This window comes from Corvus kubaryi, unplaced genomic scaffold (assembly GCF_017639235.1).
Source record: "Corvus kubaryi isolate FWS band 111438036 unplaced genomic scaffold, C.kubaryi_AGA036_p1.0 66, whole genome shotgun sequence".
NCBI lineage: Eukaryota > Metazoa > Chordata > Aves > Passeriformes > Corvidae > Corvus > Corvus kubaryi.
This window is the reverse complement of record NW_024582054.1, coordinates 25,907,523-25,922,861: the sequence shown is the minus strand read 5'-3', so window position 1 is coordinate 25,922,861 and position 15,339 is coordinate 25,907,523. Positions and strand designations below refer to the sequence as shown.

The 15,339-nt window shown below is 37.4% G+C and overlaps 1 protein-coding gene across 7 annotated transcripts in view; it reads right to left on the bottom strand.

Moving 5' to 3' along the window:
• WDR20 (WD repeat domain 20) overlaps positions 1 to 15,339 on the bottom strand; it is a 45,512-nt gene that overhangs the window by 4,870 nt on the left and 25,303 nt on the right. For 2 of the 7 annotated variants that reach the window (XM_042047784.1, XM_042047788.1), the window contains exons 2-3: positions 12,657 to 12,839; positions 7,180 to 8,457 (exon numbers count right to left, since the gene is read on the bottom strand). In XM_042047784.1, coding sequence (XP_041903718.1) covers positions 7,180 to 8,457; positions 12,657 to 12,839 — 1,461 coding nt within the window. Of the gene's footprint in view, positions 1 to 2,141; positions 2,273 to 2,586; positions 5,448 to 7,179; positions 8,458 to 12,656; positions 12,840 to 15,339 lie in introns of those variants that run through there. The other 5 variants (XR_006019359.1, XM_042047782.1, XM_042047785.1 and 2 more) reach the window with 5 other exon arrangements.

Genomic DNA, 15,339 nt, shown 5'->3' with positions numbered 1-15,339 from the left:
CTGGATGTCAAACTGCTCAACTTTCTGCTTTCTGGTTTGAAATTGAAAAGTAGGAAAAACAAAGGAGAGGGTCCAACATAACAAACAATCCCATGGAAAAAAAAAAGAAGTCTCATAGTACACTTCACTAATGCAATTAAACCCAGTAAAATATGGCTGAATTAACAAATGCCCATACAAGAATGGCACTGGTTTGTTAAACCATTTTTACAATTGCCAGTATATAAAATAATGGGAAATTATTATTTGAAAAATATTCCAGGAGTAGTTTATTCTTGTACACAACTGTGATATTCCTGGAGTAATCAGGGTTACAAAGTAATCTGGACTGACACCTTTGCTTGAGGAAAGAGCCCATGGTCCATTATGGTGTTTGAGGAATAATACCCCAAAACCACAGAGAGATTTCTCACATTTGTTTAAAATTCTGTAGTTAAATCAGCTGAACTGGTTTTAAGATTTGCATGAACAAAATATCCAAGTTTCTTATCCAAATGAATAAGCATTTAATAGCAAAAGTTTCTGAACTGCACATAGTCACTAAATCAGGTATTAATCTCTAATGGAGTAATAAAATTAATTAACTGAAAATGCTCAGGAAAGCACATGCTGTACAGTCACATAAAATGCTACAGAGCAGTATTTCGTATGGGATTTAGGGTGATACCAATCTTTACACAGTTTGTGTATTTGCTAAATGGACTTTTAAATTTTTATTCCATTTGCCTTTTTTTTTTTCTCTGTTCTGCTAACATTACACAAAAGTATAAAGGCATAAACCATTTGACACCAGACCTTATAAAAGACTGTAGCAGCTTCAGGGTTTCACTTGCAACTTCTCCTCTGTGTACATAAAGGAGTTTTTCTCCTAACAGAGGTCACTGTCAACAAAAAAACCAAATTCAAGGCCAGTAGAAAACCATCAGAGTAACTAAAATCTGTCCAGTGGCACTAGGTAAATGGAAGATAGGCAGGTCCAACAGGAAGAAAAAAATTAAGATGCAACTACCTGTGTGCTTGAAAATGCAAAAAAGGCTTCTGCCAGCAGAAACCTGACCTGGCTTGAATAGGACCTTAAGCTTCATTCAAGTAGTAAGGGCTCACATGCTTAGAAACAGTTGTTTCGCTACTTACCTCGAACTACAAAAGTCAGTAAGGAGTAAAATTTTCAGTTTAAAAAATAATGAAATTGAGATAAACCAGGAAAAACTGCAGGGAAAAGCATATGACTTAAGGCAACCCCATGTGCGTTAGCTGTAAAGTTACTGTGGTCTTAGCAGAAGAAAGGAGCCAAATGAACTTGATAAGGTTGATCAGCACCTACCTAAAATCCAGCTTCAAAACCCAGAAAATAACATGATCATACAAGTTATTTCCTTGAGAAGTTTGTGCAATACTATTAAGGACAAGTAAAATGACACCTTCATGTTTCAAGACATCTTTTGCCAAATACCTTCTCTGACCACAAAACCTGTGGAAGCTGGGCTTTGTTTCAGACTCACACTGACTGTTGAGAAACTGGTTGGACCAGCCAGTTCTTGCATCATTTGATATAACTGAATGTTCCGGAAGCTTTCAAGCAGATTTTATTTTGTTCCTCTGCTAGCCCCTGTCCTTAAATACACATCTATGTTCTATGTATAGATCATCACAATGGTCAATCAATACCTTTGAAGCACCACAAAGTTCTCAAGTTTACATAAGATGATTCCCTCAGCTTTAGTCTACAGAGTATTTTTGCATAAGAGACTTGAAACAAGAGTCCTCCCACACTCATACTGGAGCCAAAGTAACTACTTTTACACTTAAATTCCTCAAAAATGCCTCTGAAACACTTCAGTAAATAGCACTTGTTTGGCTCTTTCTTTGGTTAACAAAGAATCACTTCTGCAAGGGTGAGACAATCCCTAACCCCTTAAATGGAAGGGCAACATCTTAAGTCTTCACCTAAATTTGTTCCAAGAAATTTTGCAGCCTAAGTTTTGGACTAGTTTAATTTTAGTTCAGATGAGTTTTATTCTAGACTAGTTTTTTCTAGACAGAAAATGCTTGTATCATCTGTATGAGCCATATACTTGGGGCTGTAAATTCAGCAATCACTAGGTAAACATCAAGATCTAAAGCTGGAATAAAGAACATACCCTGCACCAGAGTCCACAGAGGAAAGAGCTCCTGTAGAGTCCTAGAAGGAATGACGACACTCTGCCCCAGCTCCTACCGGACAGGTGTGCAGAGATAATCTAGATACAGCCATGTCTGTGTTCTGCTGAATCTGAGTTTAAACAAGTTTGAAAAGTGGTTTGGTAAGTATTCTGTTTAATGTTACTCTAGTCCTAAAAAAAATAGCTACCATGAGACATGTCCTTATCAGCAAGATTTAAACATCAAAACATCTGCATTGTCTTGAGATGAATTGAAACATTTTCTCAGAGCAGGTTACAGATGTGATCAGCTTCTTACTTTAAAGCATGGCAAGTTAACAGTTTTGTTGTTGCCATTTGTTCAGCACAGCGCGAGAGCATAAGACCACCTAAGCACTGCAAGTTAAAACTCAAATGTGGAAAGGACTATTGAAAGTTATCTACATTTACAGTTCAATCACACATTTTTATTTAACATCAGTATACAGAGGACAACCCCAGCAAGTTATTTTGTAATGTCAAGTATTTAGTAAAGTTCTTCAGCTGTAACAGTGACAATAGAACAGCTAAAAATAAGCAGTATGAAACAAACATGATCTTCTTAAAATTATAAATATACCAACAATACTTCTTAAAGCTTAATTATTGCAACAGTTAAATTAACAATAGTTCATGTTAGAAAGGCTCTATGAAATTTATTCAAGTTGTCAAGAAATTAGATGGAAGTGTAAAAAGGAAATACATATGAATTTTACTTCTGATTTTCACTAAAGGTAGTCAATACAATTTTGTACAGTATCACCTAACATGTCAATCTTTAACAAACTCCAGTATACAGAATCATAAAATGCAGAAAAAATAGTTTAATCTTTACATGTAAATTGACAGTAAATTAACTGACACAAATTTTATTATTGTAACATAAGCAGGCCAGCATTTAAAATATTAATTTAGTAGTTTTATGTTGTTAAAGGGGCAGACATATACAGTCATTCCAAGTACATACTCAAATTTTAAGAGGTGATAATTCAGAACATGGGTTTTCTAGAAAGTGTTTAGTAAAAGTCATGTTATTTCCTAATCCAGACATCCTCATCATAAAGCCTTTACTGGGTTATGATCTCTCCTGGCTTTACTGGAGCCACTTGTCACACCTCCTCACACACGCACACACACATACCTTGCTATAAATATCACACCAGTGTACTCTAGGTTTAATTCACCCTGATAATGCGGGTATGCCATGTGCAACTTTGCTATTGCGCACATTACAGAAAGCTTCAAATTTTAGCATGGTAACCTGAAGTCATATAGCTGTGTTTCAGTTTAACTATAATCATCCCTGAAGTTTATACAGATACCGTATCACGTTGAAAGAAATCTATTTGATAGTACTTAAATACCAGCAATTGAACTTCAATTGTAATGATGAAATGCTCCTTTCCACTGAGGAAGAATTAGTATGTATAGCTGCTCGTCTCACTCAAATATAGTACATGAATGTTTAAGTACTTTCACTAAAACAGAAGTCATACTAAAACATGATACTGTACTACAATTGTAGTTAACTAGAAAATTCAAGGATGTTATAATTTAAGTCTAAGTTTTCCTGTACAATAAGTCAAATAAATAAATTCCATGTGCATTTGTTTTACAAAGTGGTAGGATGTTTCTCTTGCTAGGTTATACACTGCCATTTCACCTGGGGGTACTTCTGGCCAATCTTACCTTGAGCTTTCTTACACAGGGAACTCATCGGCAGCTTCCATTCACATGAAATGGAGTTGCTGTACAGACAGTGAATAGTCAGTTCCAAAGTCCAACACAGAAATCACATAAGTAGTTACTCTGACCACTGAGTTCAGAGAAAACTTATTTTGCATATCCAAGTACCACTTTGGGTTTTTGGTGGTTTTGTGGGTTGGTTTTCTTGGGTTTTTTAAATTGCTTCTGCAGATCCTGTAATTCAGTTTGACGTAGCTACAAAGACAGCGCAATAAAGTTTACTTTTGTTCCTTCCTAATTATTTTCCTGTGTTTTCAGATTAATCCAACAGTTCTGTAATCCCATTTAGGTTTCCCATCAGGGCCTGGGAAAGACAGGGGTGAGAGATGACAGCTAATTGTCACCATGTTGAGAAGAAAAGTTCATACTCTTGTTAAGGCAACCTATTTTTCTTTCTGCCCTGAAGCTTCTTTCAGAGAAACTAGCTAACAAAAAAAAAAAAAAAAAAAAATAAAAAAAATTGAAACTAATGAACCCTGAGCCTCGTCCAACTTGTTTCTAATTGAATTTTGCCATTCACTTCACCTCACTGACTGGGAGTTGGCAGAGCAGTTCTGGAAGTGCAATGCAAGAACAGTACATCCCGTGAGGAAGCTCAAGGTATGATTTTGTACGCACTGAAGCAGTAATTTGGAAAATTTATGAACAAACTCTCAGGACACTGTCAGCACTATACACACTATCGACTATCATAGGGATCATGGCTGAAGAGACACTTCTGGATTTATTTTCCACTCAGGGCAGCACAAGCCCAACCAGAAATAATCAGAACTTGTCATACACTGTCCACTTATCCAGCATGTTTTGATGGCTGTTGGAAATGAGAGGGAAAGGTAGCACGGGCTCAGTGGAAATTACATTAGACACTGCAAGCCTCCTTTGCTTTTCCATCCAATTCTTTCTTTAGGCTGGCAGTGGCATTAATTTAATGAAGGCCTTTTGAGGCAATGATGGAATTAGCAGTAAGATTCAGAGGCTTTCACTCTATAGAGTTGGCAGACAAAAAAGTGATGGAGCTTTAAGATCACTTGGGGAGCCATATGTCAAAGGAAGACTAGAAATAGAAAGTTTAAAGCCCACAGTAATGGGACATCCTAGGATAAAACAGCTGGTGAAACAGAAATGATGGTATATAACCCAGTAAGAAAGACATCACCATGAGTGTTTTATACTTTGACAATTCTCATTAAATAAAATTAAGTGCTTTCCTATAAACAAAAAGGATGCTCATAACGTCCTTCTGGCACAAGTATTTTCCTATCAAAGCCCTGTAAACATGCCACCAAAATTTAGTTTTTACCAGCAGAGTGAGCTCACTAGAAATGCAAGTGAAATCAGAAAAACAAATTAATCTGAAAATTTCTAAGTAAATACATCCTAAAGAATATGGCATTTACATCAGTGTGCAATATATTAATTTTGAAAATGATAACTTCAGCATGAAAATTACTTACCTGTAGTTAAAGTTTTCCATATTGGCCAATACATAAATCCTGATTTTTGGTACTGCATACTTTATCTCTGAAATATTTGAAATGTCATATTCCAAATCAAAGTCAATACACAAATCTATTTAAGTTATACTCAGTCTAACAAAACCCACCTCAGCCACTGAAAATAAATGTGACAGTGTAGTGTTTAATAGTATGCAAAGGAGTTTTAGAACAAAAAAGATAATGTAGCTCACAATAGCAATCTGAGGCACTGCTGTAATTAACAAGATGTGAAGTGCACTGAGTCACAAAAGTATAACTGCTTTAAGACTTTCATTTTGAGCAAACATTTTAAAATTTATTATTTTGAGGAAGTGTTTTTTTCCTTAAATTAATGCTGGGTTTGTAGTTCTCAAGCAAAAAAATACTTTTAGGTAATACCCTCCTCCCTTCTCCCATAAAGGGGTTTTCACTTTTACGTTTTAGATTCAATCTTTAAATATGCATTAAGATGCAGAGCAGACACAGATTTTTATGCATACCTATGTTGTGACAAATTTAGTAAGATCTCAAAAAAGTCTATATTATACAAACAGTTTTAAGAAAAATTATTGAGTTTTACTTGCAAGTTTATAGCAATGAAGATGTGGTATCTAAAGATATACAGTACCTCTACTCCAAAAGTCAGATTTATGAACCAAATGGTTAAAACCTAACGAACAACAATTTCATTTTCATTTAAGTTGCTCGACATGGCAATATTCAGGTATTACCAGATCATTTCTTTTACTTCAGGTGATAATCTACATCCCCTTTCAGAAGTTTTCACAGAAATAATGGTCCTTTTTCCAGATCTACTCTGGAAACGTTTTCATAGTTGTATTCCTTTGAACTGTTGCTGGCAGGCAGAGCTATTGTAGCACAAAGTACTTTTTAATGTAAGAATCACCACATTTAGCTTCAGTCAAAATTTAGCTATCTGTACACTGGACAGAAGAAAAATAAAATTTTATAGGTGTTCAAGTGCATCAACAACAAGAGTGAAAACTAGTAATAGACTAATGTAGGTTCAGCTGATGGAACAGATGCCATCAAAAGCACGAGCTTGTAGTGGTTGAGCTGCCTAACAAACCTAACAGGAACAGAACACTGAGACTACTGAGAGAAAGCTTGCAAGATTTTCCTCAACTTAAATACATAAATCAAAATCTGGCTAAAATTAGAGTTCCTTGATAATACTGATTCACAATTCAAAAGCATAAACTACAGTCAGTACAGGGCTCACAAATCTGTGCATAAAACGGCTGATGTTTTAATAAGTGGTTTCACATTAATGGCAGGCCACCACAGAAAAGTATGGAGGAATAAACCACTTTGGTTTTAATTTTTTCAGAGGCTCAAGTTTCTCATTAGACTTAGAAGCAGCAGCTTTTCATAAGCTACTCTCATTGGGAGTGCTTATTTTGTAGAAAACATTAGAAGGCTTATAATTATTTTAGTGTTTGACAGGTTTTACTTCAATTTTTACATATATAGCTTTCACCATATTGTGGTTATGCTTAAGTATAAGAACACTGATCAATAGTTTAGATGCACAGTATTTATTTCTTCTGCTGGAAGGCAACTATATTTAATAATTGTATCCAAGACACTTCAAATCATTCAGAAATATGGCATGCAGTATCCAAAAGTATGGCTCTGAGGATATTTTTTTTACATTAAGCATAAAGAAATTTTATATTCAACATTCATTATATTTCAAGAAAACTATCTATTCAGAGTTCTAGTTCTTTGATGCAGCATTAAGGATTAAAACTTACCACTTTACCAGGCCTTGCCCATGTGCAAATAAATCCCTCCTGACAAGCAGTGACTATACAGTCTTCAAGAAAAATTAACACAGTCAGTCTTTCATGTGCTATCTTTTTACAGATAAGAGGCTCTAACAAGGGAACATCTTCCATTCGGGGACAGAGAGGTGTTCCCAAAGTTTTAGCTGGGTCCGTTTTGGTTTTAGTAACTAGGTTCAGTTTGTCACTGCTCTTGCTAGATATATGTCCCATGCTATGGTTTCTCTTGTGGTCTTTTTCATGGTGTCTTTCCTTCCGATCGTGTAGCGATAAGGTTGCAAATTTACTAACACCAGAAGCAATGGCACCATCCATGACACTGCTTTTACTGCCAGCATTTGAGACTGCAGAGTGTGGAAGGCTGTTAGACCGTGGAAGAGGAGGGGGTACAGAGTTTCCAGGTGTTGTGATACTGTTTCCATTACTTCCTGGGTTAGTTCCACCACTTCCTGAAGGTGGACTTGTGGCATTCATGACATTTGTATGTGTCCTCGCTCTTGAGAGAGGTTGGTGGGGGAAGAGGATATCTTCTGTAAGATCCCACAAACAGAGCTGTGTGTCCTGGCCTACTGAACCAAATCTATACGTTACACTTACTGGACGACTGTCTGTAGAGTTCCTTTTGGATAGTCTAGATTGCGTGCTATTTGCTCGATCTCTGCCAAAATGAAGGTCTTGGAAATCCTCATCACTTCCGCTAAATTCCATTGGGTCACTCTCTTCTACACTAGTGGTATATGGATCAAACGCCACGACACTGACCCACGATTTATGTCCGTGGCCTCTTGCTATAACTCGACAGTCCATGAAAGACCAAACTGTCACCAAGTCATCCTCTCCACCTGTCACTATGTATTTCCCATCAGGACTCCAACACACACACAGCAGTCCTCCAAAGTAGCTTTTCATTGTACCATGCAATTCCACTGAATCAAAGTTAAACACACGAAGAAAACCATCCTGGCTCACACACGCCAAGAACTTCCCATCAGGGGAAAAGGCAAATTCATTCAGGGCACCCTCACCTACTGTCCATTTAAGCAGAGGGTTTCTTGTGGATTTACTCTTGCAAGTGTGCACTGCGAAACTCTCTCCTTGTTTAAGTAGCTGGTAGTGCGGGGCTGTGGTACCACAAGTGTGCTCCACGTTATACAAGTACATATTGCCACTGGAATGAGCTACTAGGAAAAGGCTTTCCGAACCTGGTACCCATTTTACACAGGTTACTCGGGACTTGTCTATTAGTCTCTGTGAAAAACAAAGAAGATACATATCAGAAACTCTGAAAATTAAAGTTTTCATGATTAACTGTAAATCTGAGCTTGCAGGGGGATGAGGAACAATACTCAAATAAAGTGAACTCAACTTTCTAGAGAGGAACTATGTTACTGTATTTGCAAAAATTTATCAGGCAGTAAAGAGGAAATTATTTTCAAAGTGCTATCAAAGGTTATTATTATGGTCCAGTCACATTCCACAAAGACCATACTTCAATCAAGCCAATCTGTTACGAATCTAAAAGCAGTGCTCTTCGGTTTACTTTCCCTGTGCAGGTTTAAGAGCATGAGAAGTAAACAAGAAAACACTGAATGAGCTGAAGGGAAAAAAGGCAGTTAACTCATCTGTATTATACAGCAAACAGGTTACAAATCAACAACAGTAAATTTAGGCTCTGATTTTATCTGAAATCACAAATAAAATCCAATCTCTGAAAAAAGCTCTACCAGCTTTTACTGATTCAGGAAGCAAAGGCTGCATACACAGTGACCCTGTTATCATGGGGCTGGAAAGTCAGTAGGTAAATGCACGTGCCTGGGTGAATTCACAAGGCACCATGTACTTTTCATCTTGGAATCCCCAACCTCCAATTATTTTTCTTTCAATAGCCAAGGGCCTGTCAATACTCTGTTACCATTTGATTAAGCACTTTCCTTTAGAGCAAAACATTTTAGTAGAGTTCATCATTGTAAAAGAATGAACACACATTGAACAAACATTCCTGGTCATAATGTCTTCAATGGTCTAAGAACTGAGAGGTAAAGTTTGACTCTTGACTACTGTAGTCGTGGTGGACTTCCACAACTTACCACGTTGGCCATGGCACCACTGAACTGCAACTTACAGACAAGTAATTCTTTACAAGCACATTCAAGATTTGTATTTGGCATATTGATTATAAGCAGAAAGAAGAGCTGAGCTACACAAAAGGCAAGAGTGCAAATATAGAGCCTAAGGAATACCAGAACAAGTTACAAAAGCCCTAAAATCAAAGAAAAAAGAACCCCCCCAAAACCTTGCTGTGCTGTTTATCACACACAAAAACCTCAAACTAAGGGACAATACATCAACTGTTACCTGTTCTGGAACTGTCACTGGAAAGCAGCACCTGGCCATTTTAAATTACACTTCTGCTGCTGTCAACCTCAGAGTAAAACCAGAAAGTCTCTCTCCTGTAATTTCTCATTGGTCAAAACAGCCATGCTGTATTTGAGAGCTGAGAGGTGTAACTAAATATGGCAAAGTTCCCTCAAATGGGGTAGCTTTAAAATAATAAAGTCTATGATTCTGTTGTGATATATTAACTAGTTTGTCATGTATTCACTGATATATATCATGCACATCTCAATAATGATGGTATCATAAACATTAGAGAGAAAGTTACCTGGCACACACCAGGAGAACATGGACAGGGAACACCAGCCCACTGGTTTCCTGTAGGGAACAGTCTTCTCATCACCAACATGGCAACAAAAGCAAAGTTTCTTGTTCTCTTCTATTAAAGCACCTCAATCTGACATACAACCTCTACTCATAACAGCACCTGCTCAACTTTTATACCAGAAATGGCACTTTATGTCCATAACCATGCTGGGCTACGTGATCCTAAATACTGCAAAGAAACCCTGCAAACCTGATCTTTACTTCAAGGACGCTGTGAAAAAGAGGTTACCATTTGCAATGAGAACAGATCAGCTCAAGGAGACAAGATGCAGAGAGACTTTAACCTGACAAGTACAAGTAACTACAATGCATCCCCTTTTCAAGATTAAAACTCTAAAGTTACAACTTTCAGGAGTTTTAAAAGCTTTCAACTGGGCTCACAAAGTTCTGCAGCATAACAAATCCAGACCTGCAGTCAGTAGGAGCAGCAAATGCATTACAAGAATGGACTGAATGCAGTATCACCAAATCAGTGAGAGAGGTGATAAAGAGCTTATGTTCAGTTTGATGGAAGAATAGTAAGTGAAGAAGCTTCAGTCACCGGTCAGAAACACGAGCCAAGGTTATCTTGGTCATGTTTTGAAGAACTTGAAGGGACAAAGTTACAGGCGCAGGCCACAAAGGACTGAAAAATCTGAGGCAATCAAAGAATTTGCATTAAGGTCTGACACAGCTTTGGCAACAAAGATACAGGACAAGTTTATTAGGAAAAAAATTGCAGCTTAAGGCTTCAGTTTAAATTTTAGAAAGGATTAAAAAATAAGATGAAAAAGCACTGGGTTGTTTGATAATAACGAACTACCGCCTGGAAACAACTGGATCTGTGAGGTATACTTGGCTGGTTTGAGGAGTAAGAAAATATCACTAGTTTGACACAACTGGAAGGAGTACCACTGTGGATATGGATTTATGTAGGCAGCCACTGCACAGTATCTATCACTCACCTCAGCCTTTAAAGTCCCTATCATCTTCTACATCAGTAGAATTAACAAAAATGAGTAACAAGTTAAGACTATGCTAGGGCTATTGCATTTTATGTTCAACATAACCTATCACAACAGGTTGATTTATTTCATGTATCTCATATATTCTCATTGCTACTCTGATTGCTCTACCACAGCTGATAGTCAAAGCAGAGCTCTGGGCTAACTGAAGCACCAAATTTCTCACAGGACAGGTGGTGAATTCTATTACCTCTGGCATGAGTGCTAGATCTGTAGAACAATGTAAAAACTCATTCAGACCACCTTATGCCTATGGTTATTCTTAAACACCATCTAAACTCAATATATTCAAAACCCAACAGGCACCTTCATCTTGAAGCAAATGAACTGGTTTTTCTCAAAGGAACTATAGTTCAGCTACAGGAGTGGGAACTACTCTGTGATATGAAACCAGCTGTTTAGAGTATGTCTGCTACTCTTCCTAATACTTACAATATTATCATACAAGAATAAATAAGACTATTGGGGGGGGGGGGTTGGGGAGTGGTAGGACAATGCTAAAATTAACATTTCAACTACCAACAGACAAAAGATTCATTGAAAGATTCTCCAGCACTGTTTCCCACTCAACACAAGCAGAGAGAGAGCAGTCGGGACAAGGCCAGGTAGGAAGAAAAAGGGTCCTCTTCTGATCTATATGTAGCTACTTTTAGAAAGCTGAGGAGGAATTAGATCTAATTATAAAACATCCCCAGTGAGAACAATACTTCAGTCTTCTTTGCACAAGGAAGGAGCAAGGCAACACATCTCTCTGAGGTGGGAAAGGTATACTTTGAAAGCTGAGCAAGTTTTAACTTCATTTGTAAGATTCTAATACAGATTTGAAATTTCAAAAAAGAAAAGAAAAACAAACAAAAACCAACCAAGGGACCTGCAAACATCTCTACAGAGCTGGATTAAAACAAAAAAGGAGCAAAAGAACAACCCCCAAAAGAAAATCACCTCCCCTAGACCACCCAAATTCCCATAGCTTATCCCCTGCAGAAAATGCTGTCATAAGTTGTCCCACTTACCAGATTTCTTTCCTTATTAGCATCTGGACACTTACTCTTCTAAAAATGTCAATGCTACCAGATATTGAGAGCCAATGGTCCTGTAACTTGGCATTAGTGCCCCCCATAGTACTCCTTCTATCTTTCCTTATTGCATTGCAGCAGAAAAAGCAGAGGGTGAATCTCCTTCCGAACATCACATGGCCAAGACCTCATAAGCCCTCAGCTTCTTCTGTGCACTCAGCTTTATATCCTACTCTTATCCAAGCAAGCCTTTAGGAATACTTGATATAGGCAGTCTCTGCTGTAATGTCCTGACCATAAAAATTTGTATTTTTAACTATAATATATTGTTAAATAGGGGCTTAAAAGTCTTCTTCACTGGCAACCAGAAGCCTCAGAAACAACTGAATTCAGAGCACACACAGCAACATTTAGATTTGTAGACCTTACTTCCATCAGTAAACGGCTATCAACTCTAGTTACAGTATTACCCAAACTAGAAAATTCTAATTTTTACTCTTAAACCCCACAAGATGCCTTTATCTTTTCAAGATTAATACCATTTTTGTGTAAGCATTCCAAGCCAATGGAACAGCTGAAAAACAAAGGCAGTGACTGAACAATAAGCTACACAGGAAAATGGAGCCACATCTACTGAACTTTGAAAATCTAGGAACTTCAATATGACAGATACATTGCATGCAACAATATTAAGATTTCTACTTACTTCCTCATTAAATAATTTGCTAGTTTCTTTTTTAATAGGGTCTATAAGTTGGACCTGGCCTGCAGAGAAGCCCACTAGAAGAGACACACTTTCTGCTGTGGCTGTTAAGTGATTGAAGTCATGGCATGTAGGCTGTGTTCCTTTGTATATCCTTTTGTCTATTGGTTTACTCAAGTCCGCAGCCTGCAAAGAGAGCAAACAGAATTCAGACAGTTTATCACAGTATGTGCACATAACCACATCTATTTGAAAATAATGTTTATACTACACAACAATTTATGCAATCACAAAACCCTACTTTTAAAAAGCAGCTCTGCACTTATGAAAGACATCCAAGACCTTATCAAAATGTTTCTCTCTTTGTATTACGCAATATTTGTGGTTTTCACATTTGCTACAAACTACACCTGCCCTTGCCTTTGCACCTACAGCATGTGACAAACCAATGACAACCACTCAGTAGCACGAAGGTTCCTGTGAGCCCTCGAGATACCACAAGGCTTCTCCTGACAAAAGAGCCATCACAGAGACAAGGTATATCCTACTTTTCTAGTAGCACTTTCTCAGTATTGAGTACAACCAATTTTGCATTAAAAATACCATATTCTCAATCACACAATTCTTGAACTGTAAGTCTATCTTTTAACAACAGGCAAACAAATGATATTGTTCTCCATAATCACAAAAAATGATCAACCAGCTCCTAGGAGAGCATTTTCTAGGAACAGTGACTCAAGATACTGATACTTTGATTATAAAATACATTTTACACCACTGAGCTACAAAGTAATTTGCTTCTGAAAACAATTCAAATATAACTCAGACAAAATAAGTGCTAACAAAACTGAGTAATTTCAATATAAACAAATTAAGATCTAGCACTAAGTGTCAGAAGAATCAAAAGGAACAGAAAAGCAATTTAAAATGCCCTCTCAGTTGTGTCACCCGTGTTTATCCCCATATCACTTCTGAACAGACAACTAAATCTTTCATCATCCAGAGATTAAACCCCACACATTAAATATGCAAGATCATACATCAGGTTCAACCTTGTTTTTTAACCTCCCTATTTACTAGGTTCAGAGTCTGTAATTAGAAAGCTGCAGATACTCAACAGTATTACAGGCCTCAGATGTAGCTGTGATTTGGGGCTCGAATTCTAATTTGATATCTACTTTTTCAGTATATTTAGTCAGAGGAAATCAGGCCAGCAATAAAAAAGAAAGTAAACAAGCTTCACATAAAATAGAATTGCTCCAGAGTATTAAACCTTAGAGGACAAGGTCGGAAGAGCAGCAGATCTTTGGTATTCATAGAGTTACTCCAAGAGAAACTAGACCTGTCAGTAAGGAAAAATCCTAACTAGCTACACAGGTGAGCCATTTCCAAGGCAAATTTAACTACAGGATATGCATGATAAGCATATATACACAACAATATTAAAGTTGCACTTATGTTTTGCAGCATGTATTATAAACCAGTTTAATCAGGTGTATGGCCTCTTGATTAAAAACTCCAAAATGAAATGATGTATTACAATTTCTTAAGTCAGCAGACTAAAAAGTTACTCCCCAGAGCCCAGAGATCCATTATAAGCTAGAAAAGAGTATTACCAATACCTCTTCAAGGAGAAATTAAATAGAATACTATTCTACTGGGAGATGGCAGGATAATGTGCATGCCTGCCACAGAGCATTCCCAGGCTGATGCAAATCTGGGATTCAAAGCTGGAGATCAAATCCTAAAGGCCTTGCTGTTAGGTCTTAGACTGTGTAACATTCCATTGTCCTGTATCACTACAAAACAAGTGATGTCAAGAGAGAACTCTCAGAATTGGGGTAGCATTTCTATCTGGAAGAGCAAGCTACACAAACACATGGATGCATCCTCCATACTGCAAATAAATAGGGAATTAGAGCAAACCTATGAGACTCAAGGTTCTATCCTCTGGACAAAAGTTGCAGCAGGACTCAATGCCCAAGAATGAAGATCCCTTCTAAAGTAAACTTGGCCTGAATCATACTGAATGATGAAAGAACCACAGACTCTCCCAGCCAGCAGAGGACACAGGCATTACCACCCACCACCTTCTGAATCTTCACTGTCCCTTTAAGCAGCAGAGTCAATAGGTGGCTATGTTCAAACTATTACCTTGCTCTTCTGTCTGGGTGAGGTTTTACATCACTAACTTTTGTTTTTGTTGCCCAACAACTTTGGTGTGAATGAAGTTCCCCATCTCATGAAATTGTGTGGTAACAGACCCAGCAAGACATGAAATTCTGATAAATTAAATCTAAGCACAGACTTCACTGTGCTTATTCTAGCTGTTCTCTGGGAACCTGATGGCAGTGAAAAGCTGTCAGAACTTAATGAAGTATAAATAAACTAATTCAACCCAGAATTAACCAGGCTTCTATTGATAGGGATGCCATGCCTTTTATTTACATGCAGCTACTGCTTTCAGTTATAGCACAGTTGTCTCATGGAGATAAGTCAAATCTACAAGCACTGAAGTACTGCTTTGGTCTAGATCTCTCTTAATTGAAAGAGAGTAGAATCAATGGGCACAGGAACTAGGAGACATTTTCTTTATTTCTGCATGGTTGAAGGTTGCTATCGGATTTTGCTATAAACAAGAAAAGTGCTTACTCATAAAATTCAATCTTGCCTGGGACTCGGCGTT